The 15,923-nt window shown below is 41.7% G+C and overlaps 2 protein-coding genes across 2 annotated transcripts; one reads left to right on the plus strand and one right to left on the minus strand.

The window, feature by feature from the left end:
- Positions 1–6,653: 6,653 nt before the first annotated feature.
- mrps30 (mitochondrial ribosomal protein S30) lies at positions 6,654–10,527 on the minus strand. The gene is made up of 5 exons (XM_048989575.1): positions 9,874–10,527; positions 9,481–9,626; positions 9,151–9,256; positions 8,249–8,425; positions 6,654–6,992 (listed from the first exon to the last, which is right to left on the minus strand). Exons 1-5 carry the CDS (start codon positions 10,484–10,486, stop codon positions 6,724–6,726), a joined length of 1,311 nt encoding a protein of 436 aa, XP_048845532.1. The 5' UTR covers positions 10,487–10,527; the 3' UTR covers positions 6,654–6,723.
- Positions 10,528–11,000: 473 nt separating this feature from the next.
- Positions 11,001–13,663, plus strand: hint2 (histidine triad nucleotide binding protein 2). The gene is made up of 5 exons (XM_048989664.1): positions 11,001–11,150; positions 11,249–11,392; positions 11,561–11,665; positions 12,391–12,463; positions 13,243–13,663. The coding sequence occupies exons 1-5, from the start codon at positions 11,049–11,051 to the stop codon at positions 13,332–13,334; spliced, it is 516 nt and encodes a 171-aa protein (XP_048845621.1). The 5' UTR covers positions 11,001–11,048; the 3' UTR covers positions 13,335–13,663.
- The last annotated feature ends 2,260 nt before the right edge of the window (positions 13,664–15,923 follow it).

Genomic DNA, 15,923 nt, shown 5'->3' on the forward strand with positions numbered 1-15,923 from the left:
AATGGACATTCGCTAGTATTGCTTATTTAATCTGTACATTTATATTTTTAAATGATAAATATCACCATTATGCAATAGACTGTGATATGAAATGAGCTATACATGTCTTGTAAATAGTTTTATAGAGGTAGTCTATAGAGACCCAGTGTGATGCATTCTCAGTCATGACCGTCTTATTTTAATAAGGAATATTGTATCATGCGAATGCCCGGGCAAGCTCTGAGTCAACAACGCATCCCCGAAAAAGGGTGTATAAAATGTAAAAACATGGAAGAATTGTACAGAAGAGAATAGTAAACTTTCATGCAATTCTTAGCGTTTTTTCATGAAATCAATTCAGCTACATTTTTTTTTGTGTACACATGGGAATTGAATCTGGCCAGATAAATATGGAATCATGTGTAAAAGTCTAACAGAAGTTGCAAATCCTTCTGTGACTTCGGGGCAAGGAAATATAATGCTTGAGAAGAAGCATCCCCATAGTTTTCACTGAAAGTGTGTATTAAAATGGTACGGTCCAGAGAGGGCTGTTCCATTCTTGGAAGGCTAGAAGGTGTCGTTGTTTTCATTCCAGCTCAATTCCTGATGATGTATTAATGAACAAATGTGGAGATAGGAAATCATCTCAGTGAGCCACTAATTCCCAAGTAAACCTGTCTGACCGCAGTCACCCAGGGCTGAAATGGTTCAAGCAGACCACACATGTTTATGTGTCGGGAAACCAAAAAAAAAAAAAAATCAATGCGACATTACAAATTGTGGGATTTTCCTTTATTTCCTAAATGTTGCCTTTCTCGTTATGCAACTCCTCCTCTGGAGGGCTACATCCATGCTGCTGGACATCTTAAAGGTTGGGAGGATTTGAATTATTTTGTTTCAATGACAACAGGAAGTTGGCTAAGTCACTTTGACCTCAAGGGTATGTTGTATCACCTGCATCTTAGTGGCAACTCAGCACAATCCTCTAGATATGACTCTCGCTCTCTTTTTATTGTGCATTTCCATTCACCTGCGATTTTACCTCGGATCAGTATTGCCTCTGAGAAGCACTCGATGGAAAGTGCAGCACCTAGGATTCTGAATGACGACTTTATATGAATTAGAGTTACCTAGCGTTGTAATGCATGTGTCCCGGGGGGGAAAGAAATCTCACTGTGTGCTCTGTATGTTGTCTTTCAGTTCCCTGGCAATTATTAAAATGGGCCTTTAAAACTTTTTATTTCAAAAAGTGTAACTGTCATTCAAAAATGCACAAAACACGATGTATTCTTAATTCTCAGTAGAATTTCGTCCGTATTTTTATATGAAATATTCATATCTGTATTTTGAACAAGTTCCTGTTATTCCCATTTTGACAGTGAAATATAGAGATGAGGAAGCTTTAAAAAGGGAAAACTGGATAAAATAGGTTAAAACGTGGACGTTTTTAAAGAAATGGGAGGAACATACACCCTTGTTTTCTTATTATTTGTGACAGAGTCCTATTGGCAAAACATGAAAACATGATTTTTGACACGCCATCATGTACTTTCAAAGCTATCACAAAGAACAAAAGCACCTTCTTCCAAGAAGACCAGATTTGCACCTGTAAACTGCATGTATCTGAACCCGCATGTGACTGTGCTCATTCAGTCCATCAAAACTCAAAGCATTTCCATTTCATTCAAGTCATCTCAGGAACAAAAATAGAATTATTTACGTTTTTTTCTCCTTTAGTCTGTGTATTTCTGTCATATTTGAAACATGCTGTTAAATAGGCCCTGTATCTTCAAAAACACCGTTATCTGTGTATTCCATATCTATTTGTCTAAGATAGTACTGATTAACACTTTGTTTTGCAAATTTATATGAAAAATACTAATTACTTTTATCATTACGTGTATTTTGAGATTTATTTAAACATATTAAATGGTCTGATTTTTAAACGTAATTGTGCCTAAATTATAGCCTTGTTTCCCCCAATCCTGTTTCAGATGTGCGTGTTTGCTGGAGTATTATGTGAGCATTTATGCATCATGCACACAAATCCGCACAATACAATATTCCCTGTCGCACACAAAGACGCACGCAAATCTTTGAGAGATTAAAATGGTAAAGAAAGCCCATTTGACTGTTTCAAAAACAGAGAGAGAAGATTGTGTAATCTATGATACATGATTCAAATCCTTAAATCCTTCATTTCCATGTACTCTTCTAAGTGGAGGTGAATGCTGAGAGGAGGAGGAGAAAGAGAAAACGAATAAAGCAGCTTCCACGCAGTCCGGATCTCGTCATGTTGGTGAGGGACCGCAGACTGGCGAAAGGTTCCAGTCGATATAACCAATTCCAAGTCGCAGCTTTCTCTGCGCGTCCACGTTAATTCGGATCGTATTAGAACCGATTCGTCCTGTGGCGTCGGGCCGCGCCGTGTGAAACAGCACGAATCGTTATGCTTTAAAAGTCGCTGCTTCGCCAGCACAGTATGTCCAGCCTGGCTTAATGCCTTCGATCAGGAAAGTCGTCCCTGTTCGTTCCAGTACTTAAGTCACCATCATGGAACAAGCAGACATTGAAGAAAAACACTATATGTCCAGCGAGAATGATCATATCTAACGAAAAGAATAATATCTAGCTAAGCAAGTCCGCAAATCATTTCTGTTATTACGAGTTGGGGTTAGGGGTTTGGGGGGAGGGGGGTTTCAGCATGCAGATGCAAAATAATAATTTGTTGAATTAAAACAGGCAGTTTGTCATTTTTTTTTTGTTTGTTTCTACATCACAAAACTTTGACATATATTTAAAGAATGTAAAATAAAAGTTTGAATTAAAGTCCATGTCTCTGTATATTATGGGATTATTAATTCACCTGGATGTCGATTGATAGTTTTCATCAGGTTACAAAAGTCTCAGTTTATCCATATATAGCGGTCCAGGGGTTACTGCTCTCCGGCGCATGTCTGCCGGAGTCACGAAAGCTGCCTTCTACTGAAATTCAAGACACAGAAAAACACTTGGCGATCCTACTATTTTGCAAGTAGTCAGCAGTAAACCTGAACGCTGAGGGCAATTTTGGGTGCTTTCCAGAACGTTTTAAGATTATCCGTCTGAAAAGTATGTTCAGTGAAAACTCCTGCTTTCTGGTGTTAAACTCACAGTTTGTAAACGCTTTTAGCTAATTTTATACAAACGGGTACCTAACTTACAGCCGCTCACATCTTTTGCACGCATTTGTAAAATTTCCTGCATGACATCTGGATTAACACTCCAAGAAACTATTAAGAAACTATTAAGGCCAGGTAAGGTGTCAAGCACTAAAAACGAAATCTGAAACTTATTTCAGATCAAATTATTGCATGGTGGGGCTCCCTATTTACAAAGCCATGGAATACACCAATTTCGCGCATCGGAAAACTTTAAAGAGGGTGTTTTCAATACGTTAGTGCGCATTTTTCCTGTAACCGGAGGATAGAGATTTACATGAAGTAGTATATATCCATCCATCCATTTTCCAAACCGCTTATCCTATTGGGTCGCGGGGGGTCCGGAGCCTATCCCGGAATCAATGGGCACGAGGCAGGGAACAACCCAGGATGGGGGGCCAGCCCATCGCAGGGCACACTCACACACCATTCACTCACACATGCACACCTACGGGCAATTCAGCAACTCCAATTAGCCTCAGCATGTTTTTGGACTGTGGGGGGAAACCGGAGTACCCGGAGGAAACCCCACGACGACACGGGGAGAACATGCAAACTCCGCACACATGTGACCCAGGCGGAGACTCAAACCCGGGTCCCAGAGGTGTGAGGCAACAATGCTAACCAGTCTAACCACTGCACCACCATGCCGCCCCCTAAGTAGTATATAATGTAATGAAATGTTTTTCAAAATTAGATCTCTCTTTAACCATCGTATACATTGATGCCACTTCCATCTGCGCCGGCCAGATGCGCATTGTCACTCCAGCGTAACTGGCCATTTGTTACTCGTATAATTAAATACACCATCGGACATGGTGTGGGGAATGGATATCAAATAATCGCCGTTTCTATTTCAGCTAAACTTTTAATCATCAATTCTGAGGGCAAATCCACCATCTCGGAATAGTTTGAGATCATTATTCCGTGAATAAATACCTTTTTCCCGGATTGGGTCGCACACACATCGGAAGCTCTTCACCTGATCAAATTGAACGTTATCTAACCATATCCCAGGGGTTTCTTGTGAAACGAAAAGTAACAGCAAATCGTTCGAATGCGAATATTTTCAGATAGGAAATAGCAAAGGTAGAAGCCCTCATGTTTCACAAGCTTTATGTGTGGTATGGGATTCCAATACATTACTGATCATATGCATTTCTTTTCAGTGCACTCAATTCTTTTAGCGAATCAGGCTTACTGTAGAGCGCAGAAAGCGTCGGTGTGTTACCGATTGCTTATCCTGGGCTGTGATTTAATTGTATCCCAGCCTCACTGACTGCGGGGCTCAGCAGGTCTCATGTTCCCGTCGGCTTCCTACAGCGGTCCAGAAACATGCGGTTCGGGTGAATTGGTGACTAAACTGTCCTGTCAGCAGTTACTGAAAAACAGGCACGCCGTACAAGGAAACTGCTGAAATATTTAATTGCTTAGCACCCATATTATTCCCAGTAACTTATGATTTATCTTAGTAGTAATTTTTATAGACTACTCAATATTTTTGCGAGAGAATTCCAATTGCACCATTAAACCCACAGTCTCCTAACCTGAATCCTCTGAGGAAGAAATGGCCCACATCTTTGTACGTTCCCACGGGGCTCTAATCTAAACAAAAATACGGTGCGTATCATACAGGGAACGCTCAGGACGTAGCAGAGTAATCGTTCGCCGTACCGACACTCAGTCAGCGGCATGCATGCCTGCCTGCAACCCTCCACACATACATCATACAGGGCTGAACATAACACCACTCTGGCGACTAAAAATGAGTGAGTGCTACAGAGGAACCTGCAGGTGCAGAAAACCCCTCTCTGCAATGATGGATGGAGCCACAGGCTGATGAGGAGAAGCAGTAATGAGGTATACATGAATTACCCCCCTGACACAGAGGGCTAAAGCACATTTAATTGGGAGAGGAGCTCCTGCATTTTGAAAGTGAAGCCACTTTATGCAAAACGCATGGCAGGAATAATAATAAAAAAATCCTTTTATGGCGGGTAACAACAGCTTTATACTGCTCACTTAAAAGCTTTTAAAAGTATTATTGGGGGCGCTCCATCTATTTCTGGTTCTTCTTGTCAGAAAGTTGGCAAAAACGGTAATGCTACATGCAGCCATCATCAGAATTTAAGCCTAAAAGGAGAAATATCTGCACTTTTCTGAAAGCTAATGTGCAATTAGAGCACAATCTGCATTTAAAAGGCCAGCACCGCTATATAAATACATAGACACTTTATTAGGCACACCTGTCCAACTGCTCGTTGACGCAAATTACTGATCAGCCAATCACATGGCGGCAACTCAATGCATTTAGGCATGTTGACATGGTCAAGACGAACCGCTGCAGTTCAAACCGAGCTTCAGAATGGGGAAGAAATGTGATTTAAGTGACTTTGAACATGGCATGGTTGTTGGTGCCAGACGGGCTGGTCTGAGTATTGCAGAAAGTGCTGATCTTCTGGGATTGTCACACACAACCATCTCTAGGGTTTACAGAGAATGGTCCGAAAAAGGAAAACATTCAGTGAGCGGCAGTTCTGTGGGCAAAAATGCCTTGTTGATGCCAGAGGTCAGAGGAGAATGGCCAGAGTGGTTCGAGCTGATAGAAAGGCAACAGTAACTCAAATAACCACTCGTTACAACCAAGGTATGCAGAAGAGCATCTCCGAACGCACAACACGTCGAACCTTGAGGAAGATGGGCTACAGCAGCAGAAGACCACACCGGGTGCCACTCCTATCAGCAAAGAACAGGAAACTGAGGCTACAACTCGCACAGGCTCACCGAACCTGGACAATAGAAGATTGGAAAAATGTTGCCTGGTCTGATGAGTCTCGATTTCTGCTGCGACATTCAGATGGTAGAGTCAGAATTTGGCGTCAACAACATGAAAGCATGGATCCATCCTGCCTTGTATCAACGGTTCAGGCTGGTGGTGGTGGTGTAATGGTGTGGGGGACATTTTCTTGGCACATTTTGGGCCCCTTAGTACTAATTGATCATCGTTGCAACGCCATAGACTACCTGAGATAATGCACCATGTCATAAAGCTCGAATCATCTCAGACTGGTTTCTTGAACATGACAATGAGTTCACTGTACTCAAATGGCCTCCACAGTCACCAGATCTCAATCCAATAGAGCACCTTTGGGATGTGGTTGAACAGGAGATTCGCATCATGGATGTGCAGCCGACAAATCTGCAGCAAGTGCATGATGCCATCATATCAATATGGACCAATATCTCTGAGGAGTGTTTCCAGTACCTTGTTGAATCTATGCCAGGATTAAGGCAGTTCTGAAGGCAAAATGGGGTCCAACCCGGTACTAGCAAGGTGTACCTAATAAAGTGGCCAGTATATATATGCTTAGCAGACAGTTAAAAAAACGATTTAGTTGCACATTTTACATATAAAACAGCTGGATCTCTGAATGGAATCTGAATCCATCAACAATTACAATGAAGGACCTGACGTCAATGTAGATAATTCTATTTTATTGAGGCGTCTCAGTTCAGGCGGTGACATCTCGGGAAGTCCTGTCCTTCACGTGGGCTGGGGGATGTTCAGCAAGAACTGGAGGAGAAGCTTGAGGACGCCATCGTCCAGGCCGAGCACCTGATCGCCGCTCACGCCCTCGTACAGAGGCATGCTGTCTGTGCCCCAGCTGACGTTTTTCCTGGGGTTTCCGGCGTCTGTCTCCACGGTAAGCGCCAGTGTGTTCAGCTGGTAGCAGAAGAAGGAGAAATGGCGCCCGTCTGTGATCACGGCCTGGGACGTGAACGGCCGCGTCAAGTCCTCCATGCACCAGAAACCTGCGGACGCACAAGGGACGTGAAGGCCGTGCCTAACGGACAACCCCCACTTAAGTTCCATTACACCGGCAAAACCTGAAAAACGTCACGTGTCCGATGACATTCTGGAAGGAAAGTTAATTCTTAACCTCTCAGTTTGTTCAGCAGATGCAACAATTCCCAGTGCTCCTCGAAACGAACGAACAAGCCACTACAAGCGGAAGCGAGACACAGGACTTCAGTCCAGGACAGGGCTGTTACACAGCTCTTGGCAGGACAGCGGTATCCAGGTGCTTGGTTCAGCACATGCACAGTTGCTTCCTTCATACTACTGTCATTTTATTTTTATCGCAGTATTTTTATACCAGCAAACACGCGTCCTGTCAGGACCTCATTGTGGTACCCGGGCTTGAGGAAACAGCAGTAGTTTGCATTGGCAGGAAAACACGGTAACCAGCCACAAGTCATGCATTTCCTACCATAATATTACTATAAAATAGATAAATATTCATACATTTGTGATGCAACCAAATTGTGTCAAAGGATCAACAAAAACTACCCACTGATTTATACTTTGAAAAAACATTAATGGAACATACCACAGTGTTCTCCCACAGATTTTGTTCATTTATAAATCCACTGTAAATGCAATTTATGAAAGCAATCTCACAACAGATATCAGCTAAGCATAAACATGTAAAGACTTCACCTAGCACTTTTCCACTGCACAAGGTAAGGTACACTACTGGTACTTTTTAATGGTAAGGTATTTCTTGTGTTGGTTTTCTACTGGCTTAAAGACTGGTACCAGCACTGAATGACATCACGACACGAGACGGGGTATTTTGTACTGAGTTAAAGAAATGGCTATAGTACATTATACAGCTAGGTGATGTGCGATATTAATACCAACATCGCATGTTATACGCATGCAATTGTCACATCACAAGGACTGCAATAGTCAGTTGGGTTGAGATCAGATTTTTTTCATTCATATCATTTAATTCAACTTCATACTGATATTACAGTTAGGGTTAGGGTTACACCCTGACAAAAACGCAGCCAGAGAGCGTACTCACCCTGACAAGAACGCAGCCAGAGAGCGTACTCACCCTGACAAGAACGCAGCCAGAGAGCGTACTCACCCTGACAAGAACGCAGCCAGAGAGCGTACTCACCCTGATAAAAACGCAGCCAGAGAGCGTACTCACCCTGATAAAAACGCAGCCAGAGAGCGTACTCACCCTGACAAGAACGCAGCCAGAGAGCGTACTCACCCTGGTACACAGCCTGCGCCCCTGTCCAGGCAAACAGACTAGCTATAGCGTTGGCCCTCAAACCCTCCTCAATCCGTTCAGCGTGGCCTGCCTTGATCAGCCGGTCCCTGTGATACCGGTCTTGAACCAGATGGAACTGCGTATGGCCGTAACGGCAGGAGTCTCCCACCATTGACCCTGACAGGAACAGACAGTCTCGGTCAGCATTGTTGGCCTCTACTAAAGCCATCACAGCATTTTTCGTTTCTGCCCTACAGCGAAGCTCTGTGAAGCAACATTGACAACTGGAGATGAAGACGTTTCCACCCGAGCTTTGCTACCCCAATCCAAACCATCTATGGTGGCCAATTATTACATAACTAATATTATTTTCTTTGTGTTCATACAGATTACAGTAGAATAAAACAAGCCAACATCTTTTGATTTTGTTTTTAACATGAAAAATGATAAAGAATGTAAATATTAAATAAAAGCACAAATATATTGAATTGAATACTATTTGCACAATCTTAAAAGTAAATGTTGAGAAAACATTTCACTTTTATGACACTACAAATGCACCGCCCACATTGTCCTTGAAAGAAGTATAACAGAAGTGTCAAGGTGCACATTATAAACCGGAAAGTAATCTGTCATAACAAAAATAACTGTACAGAACGAACTGCCATCAGACTAGAGGGTATGCCACAAAGCAGGATTGCCCAGTTAGCTGGATAACTTAATCCGAATGTGAAAACCGTCCAATCGGAAAAGTAGTGAGTGACACTCCTCAGATTTGGCTTATCTAGCTAACGAAAAATTCCTGCTTTGTGGAATACTCCCCGTGAGTACGCAGAAAGTGCTCTTATGCGGACAACATCTTTGTGCCCTCCAGAGAAATGGCCAGAGGTCTTCCAACACACCAATGAAAATGTTGTTGTCATACTGCTTCCTGAACATGGGCATCAGGTCTGGGGCATAGCCAATCACAGGAACCTCTGCAGCAACGTTCGCTTCCAAGGGTATGAACTGGGGAGGAAACCAAACAAACCAGTGGGCATCTGACCCCTCCAAAAAGCAACCTCACCCAACAGTGTAAAGCATTAAGATCAATGCATTACAAAATAACATATATTACTACTGTATTTCTGAGCATTAGCATTATATCAAACTACTGTGCATAACAGAACCATTTTTACTGTGCAGAAGGACATAAAAAGAGCCCAGATATCCTTCTTGAGTAGAGTACCTACCTCAGGCAGCTGTCTGGGTATCCTTATTTGACAGTGTGGCTTATCATCAATCTGAAACCTGATTGGCTCAACACGGCCACTCCGGTGTCCCCTTGGAATGATCCTCTCTCCTTTCAACCAATAGAAATTAACATCTGGGGCGAAGTCTGTGGAAGAAAATGCAGACAAACTTTTTATTTACACCAACAGAAAAAGCTCCAGCATATATATCTTTTTTTTTTACATTTGTTGGGGAGGGGGAGCTCCTTGATCACAACACAGAGATATGTGCATTACTCACAAAACATTATATTACAATAAAAATGCTGCACAATTGATGTGTTACAATAGCTACTGATCTCTCGAAGGGATGGACATTTTTGTGTGTGAAAAAAAAAATCTATCCGGACATACCTAGACTTGACTCCAAAAGGATCGGGTTTTCTTTTGCTAAAATCCTGGTGATGTTTGACACCAGATTTGACAGGAAGGGTGCGACGAAATGCTCTTGCGATCTACCCAGGAAAGGCTTTCGTTTCTTCAAATAAAAATTCTCCTGTAAAATCGTATGGCAAACTAACGACCGGACTTCGGAAAACGTCTGATCGTCGATGACTGATGGGGCTATGATGGTATTTTGTCCCGTCGCCCCTGCAGCAGTAGCAGCAGCAGCAGCAGTGAATTTCTCGGGAAGACCGGGGAGGTGCACAGTCTTGGTGAGATGCTGATACCATCTGTCCGCATTTATCGCGAATGTCTGTGGGTGCACCACATACTTCTTTCTCTGATTTTTCGTAAGCAATCTAAGTTTATCATTCACTTCAGACGACCGTATTTTGTTAAAGTACTCATCTAACCTCCGTCTCTTAGCTGATTTGCTTTTCGCCGTCCATGAAGGTACAACAGCCGGATATACGGACTCATTCTTCACACTGCTTAAAGCTTCACTGTGGATAATTCGACAGCTCGTAAAGCTAAGTCGCTGCTTTAACGTGGATACTAAGGACGACCCCAACCATGCCGCCATGTTTCTTGCAGCAATAGCCTAGGGAAGTTACCCGTCTTAAAAGTTACATTTTGATTGGTTGTTGACGGATGAGAGCGCATTATGTCATCATTTCCCTACCAGATCAACCAATGAAATTACAGATGTGTAGACGGTTCACGGGATAAACGGGAACTGGATATATCTCGCGATATTTTACCACATGTCGTGATCAAGTTGTAGTTGAATCCGAGCCCCAAGAGGGCATATGAAGTCATTATCCTAAATATCTTTCAGTGAATATAAATTTTCTGAAATGGTCTGAAATCCTGTCTTAAGACTAAATAGGGACCCGAGAAGATTGAGAACCCAAAAGCTTCAGCGATTACAGACGTTTTCTTTTTTAAAATCGATTGTTGAACACGAATATGAAGTGTAAATTTTGACACGAAACCTCATTGTAATAAATGCGCTTATGGGTGCAGTGGTCGCCATATTGGTTTCCTGATGAAGGAAAACGGAAGTGGTTGAACAGTTTTGCTCGTTACAGGTACTATGTTTGAAAACAAGTACTGACGCATATGAAGTATGAGAGAATATTAGAATGAATTCCCTAACTCTCAGTTTGATGTCACAGTCTGGTAAAATCAGAATCCTTCATTCTACTGCACTGCTTTTTGCACGTAGAGTCTACTGTTGTGCAGAGGTATGATGTGTGTTTTCGAGGTCAAAGGTTTTCAGGGATCTGCATTTTTTTTTACAGTATTCTAACTAATCTAAAATGCACGATATTGTTTGTGACAGAGGAGTCTTTGCACCGGTAAGGGGAATGACGAAGTACGTCTAGCTTCCGAAGCCTCAAAGAAATACGGCAATCCAGCACCCACCATCTTCTCTAAAGTAATCGACAAATCTATACGCGCCGATATCATTTACGAAGACGACAAGGTGAGACAGAGATCATCCGCTGTAATTCAACATTGTCATGGATCTCGTGGGTTGAAAGTCTGCTAATTAAACTCGAAATGTTCTGTGCTTTTACGGTTGTCACTGATCTCATGGTTATCACAAAGCTGAAATCTTAAATCGATGCGCATGTGTTGTTTTCTTTGTCAGTGCCTGGCATTTCGCGACATCAACCCACAGGCACCCGTGCACTTTCTCGTAATTCCCAGAATCCCAATCCCAAGAATTAGTGACGCCAAAGATGAGGACGCACAGGTACACGTGAGCTGTGAATGAAAGGACGCAGGGAATGCGAGTGTCAAGGGAGAAATTACTGCTTTGTGGAATGCTGCAGCTAGGCTTTAATACAATAATAGCGGTAGTTTAAGTAACATATTAAAATATCTCCGAATCAATAACGTCAGGATATAATGCAGCATAGAGGATAAGCAAGAGTCTGCTTTCCCTGGACCGCTGTGTGACATACTAAGGACAAGTAACAAGAGGAGAGTTTCACAATATTTAAAGTGCAAAAACACTGGGCATGTGGGTTTATGTACATAGTGCAGTGTCTGTGTAACCAATAATGAATAATGCAACAACATAAGGGGTGGAATAAGTAGTGTCTCTTGACTACTAAAAAATACAAAAAGGTAATTGTCATTGAGCATTTTTAAATGTGTTGAAGAGTTGTTACTGTTAATGGGATGGTAATCACTGCAAAAATGGCATTAAATTATGCTGGTTAATATTTCATAGTTATCTACAAATAAATCAAGCGCTTGTTAAAAACCGTTTTCAGTTGAGCATGCAGCAGTAAAATTAGCTTGGAGTAAATGAGCTAAATACTGGGTGGAAAACGGCTTCTTTGTTTATGAATCACCATGGTCCATTACATCTGAACAAAGAAATTTGTCTGTGAATAGAAGTGAATTCAAACCCATCTGTGCAATGCAGTCTAGGTTCATGTTTTCTGCGTCTGTTTGCTGTTTTCTCCACAGCTCTTAGGGCACCTCCTTGTGGTGGCCAAAAACGTGGCCAAGAGCGAAGGCCTGCAGCAGGGGTACCGAATGGGTGAGTGGGACAGAACCGAGACCGCAGTGCCATCTTATGTGACATGATTTCACCAGGAGGTTCTACCAGATGAAACACTGATCAGCTGTTATTGACCTATTAAAACACCATAAGAAGGTTTACAGCAGTTTTTTTTGTTACTGTTGTGTTTGGTTGCCGAAGTTTTATTAGGCTTAAATGGTACAATCAGAGGTAATATCTGTGTGGTGTTCTTGGCACATGTGAGGTTTAGCCCAGAACTAAAGTCTTCCGATGCCTGAGACTGGCACCGACAGCATCGTGATCCTGACTGTTCACTCGCTTCAGGCTTGGGTTCAGCCATGCTTTCAGTGTTTCCTTCTGCCGGTCACAAACCGAGGAATTACAAGCAGCATGTTAACTCGATCTGTCCGTGAATCCTGGTGAGAAGCCCCTCCCATCTAAAAGCGGAAGAAGCATTCAGAGATTTTTCATTAAAGCACCACATTATCGACTGTGCAAATACCTTAAAGTAAATTCTGTCATATAAATCCTCGAAATGGCTAAAATGTTCCCCGAGTGAAAAATTAATCCCCTGGTACCAGAAGGGCTGGATTGCCAATGCTGATTATATACACTCAGTCATCAAGCCTGTGCTTTGGTTCCAAACACACTGTACTCTGAGCACCAAACGAGATGAATTGCATCTATCAGACACTAATTACAGAAATGCATTGTTTTTTAAAACAGTGATGTATGTTTGTCATTCTGGATGTCACACAAAGCCACTGGTGAGCATTTCTGCATGTCTTGCCTTGCAGTCATCAATGACGGAACGCATGGTGCACAGTCAGTGTATCACCTGCACATCCACGTACTGGGTGGGCGGCAGATGATGTGGCCCCCCGGGTAGTGGAGTGTTTCCCAGCACACTGGGGACACGGCCTAGATGTTCCAGCGCACGTGTCTGTCTTCATTGGAGATCTATGCGGAATGAGTCTCTCTCATGTTCCAGGACAGCTCGATGTTTTGTTAATGCAAAATCACTCGATACATTTCTTCCATGGAGAATTTCACAATAAACTTGATTTGTCCCAATAGCCTGTGTGTGTTTAAAACAGCTTGTTGCATCATGTACTGTGTCATGCCCTGTGTCATAGAATTGTTGCAAAATTGAACAACATGCAGAATCTGGTATTTCACTATGAAAATCACATTAATAAAATTTATAACATATGCATATATCTGTCTGTTTTCTGGAAGGTATTATGTGTGTTATGGATAGTTTCCAGAATTTTTTTATTCCGTAATGATAAATTTGATAAACTTTAAATATCCCAGGTTCATGGAAAAATTGTAAATATTGATCTGAAGTTATCTTTTGCTTACTTTAAATATAGACATAAACTGGAAACAGTTCATTATCCAACATTTGTGAATGTTAGAGCCGATTCACTGATAAAGCAAAACAATATTAGAAGTGTTTTGAAACTTCAGTACATATTGAGTTGTTTGGCATCAAGCACAGGTTGACACAGTGTTTCGAAGGCCTGTGAAAATACTGTACCAGTTCATCAGTTTTTCACTATATATCCTATTGAGGTTTCTCAAGAATCATGAATATGTAATTAGATACCCTCTAGTCCCTTTGTTAACTCATGCATACTACATGTTTATTTTTTTTAGTAGATGGTTTTGTCCAAATTAATCTAACATTTGAAAGTGCAGGTTCAGCCAGTGTCCCTGGAGCAATGTGGGGTTAAGGGCTGAGCTCAAGGGCCCGCAGTGACATCACTTTGCCAACCACAGGATTTGAACTGGTGACCTTCTGATCACACGCACAGAGTCATAACCCGCAGAGCCACATGCTGTTTAAACTAAAATGGCATTAGTCACTTGTCCACAGGCTGTATTTTGTCCGTACAGTAAAATCAGCACGCACTGCTTCACAGAGGATTACTCCAAATGACCACTGTCACAAGTTATTCAAAAAGATTCCAGGGGAGAGAAGAGCAGACGGCATATAGTTTGCATATAGTGATGAATATTTTAAATTGGTAGAATGCTAATAGAATATAAGATAAACTTCAATTTGTAATTTTATTCTGTATAAAGTTGCATATATATGATAATCAATATAGGGCTGACAAAATTAAGCTTTCTGTCTATAAAGGAATTGAATAAAATCCACCCTTCTTAAAAACCACAAAAGACTCATGTAAAGCTTTCAGATGAGCAAAGTACAAAATGAGGAATCGCTATACGTACATGGCAAAGGATCAGTGGCAAAGTTAGAAAGAGAAACTTAGCCCTTTAGCCCGTGACTAATTTTAACTGCTGTGTTTTACAGTGTGCAGGTTACTCAGTTCCAGCTGCAGTGTCCACTCGTGCTGCTGTCTAACTGGATTTTTACTGTAATCTGGAGGTTTATGTTCCTGTACGCTAAGGCCAGCTATATTGGTACTGACAAAGAATTTATTTTCAGATGCCTCCCTACAAAATCACAAAACAGACTGTAAAAGAACATCTACCCTTCTGACTTTTGATATACCACTTTAAATATAGGACAAAACAACTACACTGGGTTGGATATGGCATACTTTGCACATATATACATTCTTTGTTTGACTTTGTCATGTGGAAAGATTATTTTATTATACAGTGATTATGCTGGATAAGGATAACAGCTCTGGGTCAAAGCTTGTTCATATCTTTTTCTTGGAGATGCTATCAGATGCATTACTCTTAGTTATTTATGGTTTCCACCTATAGTACAAGTCAAAAGTCTGGACACGCCTACTGAAAATCATTTGCGTTTTGTGTGGTATTTTCTTGTGAACTAGGTAAGAGATGGAGTGCTGTGACAGGTTACCTGGCCCCCACAATCCCCCCCAAACTAAACCCTATAGAGCTACTTCGGGATGAGTTGGAATGAAGAGTAAGTACCCAGATGTGCCCAGAACTTGTGGAAACTTCTTCAGGACTTTTGGAGAAGCGCTCCAAGTGGCTACATCTAGAAGCTGGTTGATAGAGAATGGCAAGAGTTTGCAATGCTGTCATCAAAGCAAAAGGGGGATATTTTGAAGAGTCTAAAATTTGAGAAATGTTATATATATATATATATATATATATATACACACCACTTCATTGCCTCGAGGTCATTTACTATAAGCTGAATAACACAGCAACAGATGCATTAAAAGCAGATGGGTCCAGACTATTGACTGCTATTGTATCACTGACAGATTAGCCACCTTCCAACCGCTTACCCTCGTCAGAATCACACAGGGCCCTGCTGACTATCCCAGGCAAATGGGCTGAAGTGAGGTACATCCCGAACAGGGTGCCAATACATCACAGGGCACATATATGTTCTATGGGCAGTAAGATAAAATGCACTCTATTGAAATTTCTGAAAAGTCAGGCTTGACTGCAACCTTGGTTATTATCAACATATGCTAAGAAATGGGTTAAACAGCCAAGTATAGAAAGACACAGATAT

The sequence above is a fragment of the Brienomyrus brachyistius genome, chromosome 2 (assembly GCF_023856365.1).
Source record: "Brienomyrus brachyistius isolate T26 chromosome 2, BBRACH_0.4, whole genome shotgun sequence".
NCBI classification, from domain to species: Eukaryota; Metazoa; Chordata; class Actinopteri; order Osteoglossiformes; family Mormyridae; genus Brienomyrus; species Brienomyrus brachyistius.

Bases quoted from the DNA above. Each gene is read 5' to 3' on its own strand.
- mrps30 (XM_048989575.1), bottom strand. From the start codon at position 10,486: ATGGCGGCATGGTTGGGGTCGTCCTTAGTATCCACGTTAAAGCAGCGA. The intron at 9,627-9,873 runs GTATGTCCGGAT...TTTCTTCCACAG, and splicing joins CCTTTTGGAGTCAAGTCTAG to ACTTCGCCCCAGATGTTAAT. The intron at 6,993-8,248 runs GTGAGTACGCTC...GTGCGTCCGCAG, and splicing joins GGCGCAGGCTGTGTACCAGG to GTTTCTGGTGCATGGAGGAC.
- hint2 (XM_048989664.1), top strand. From the start codon at position 11,049: ATGAATTCCCTAACTCTCAGTTTGATGTCACAGTCTGGTAAAATCAGA. The intron at 11,151-11,248 runs GTATGATGTGTG...TGTTTGTGACAG, and splicing joins GAGTCTACTGTTGTGCAGAG to AGGAGTCTTTGCACCGGTAA. The intron at 11,393-11,560 runs GTGAGACAGAGA...TTTCTTTGTCAG, and splicing joins TCATTTACGAAGACGACAAG to TGCCTGGCATTTCGCGACAT.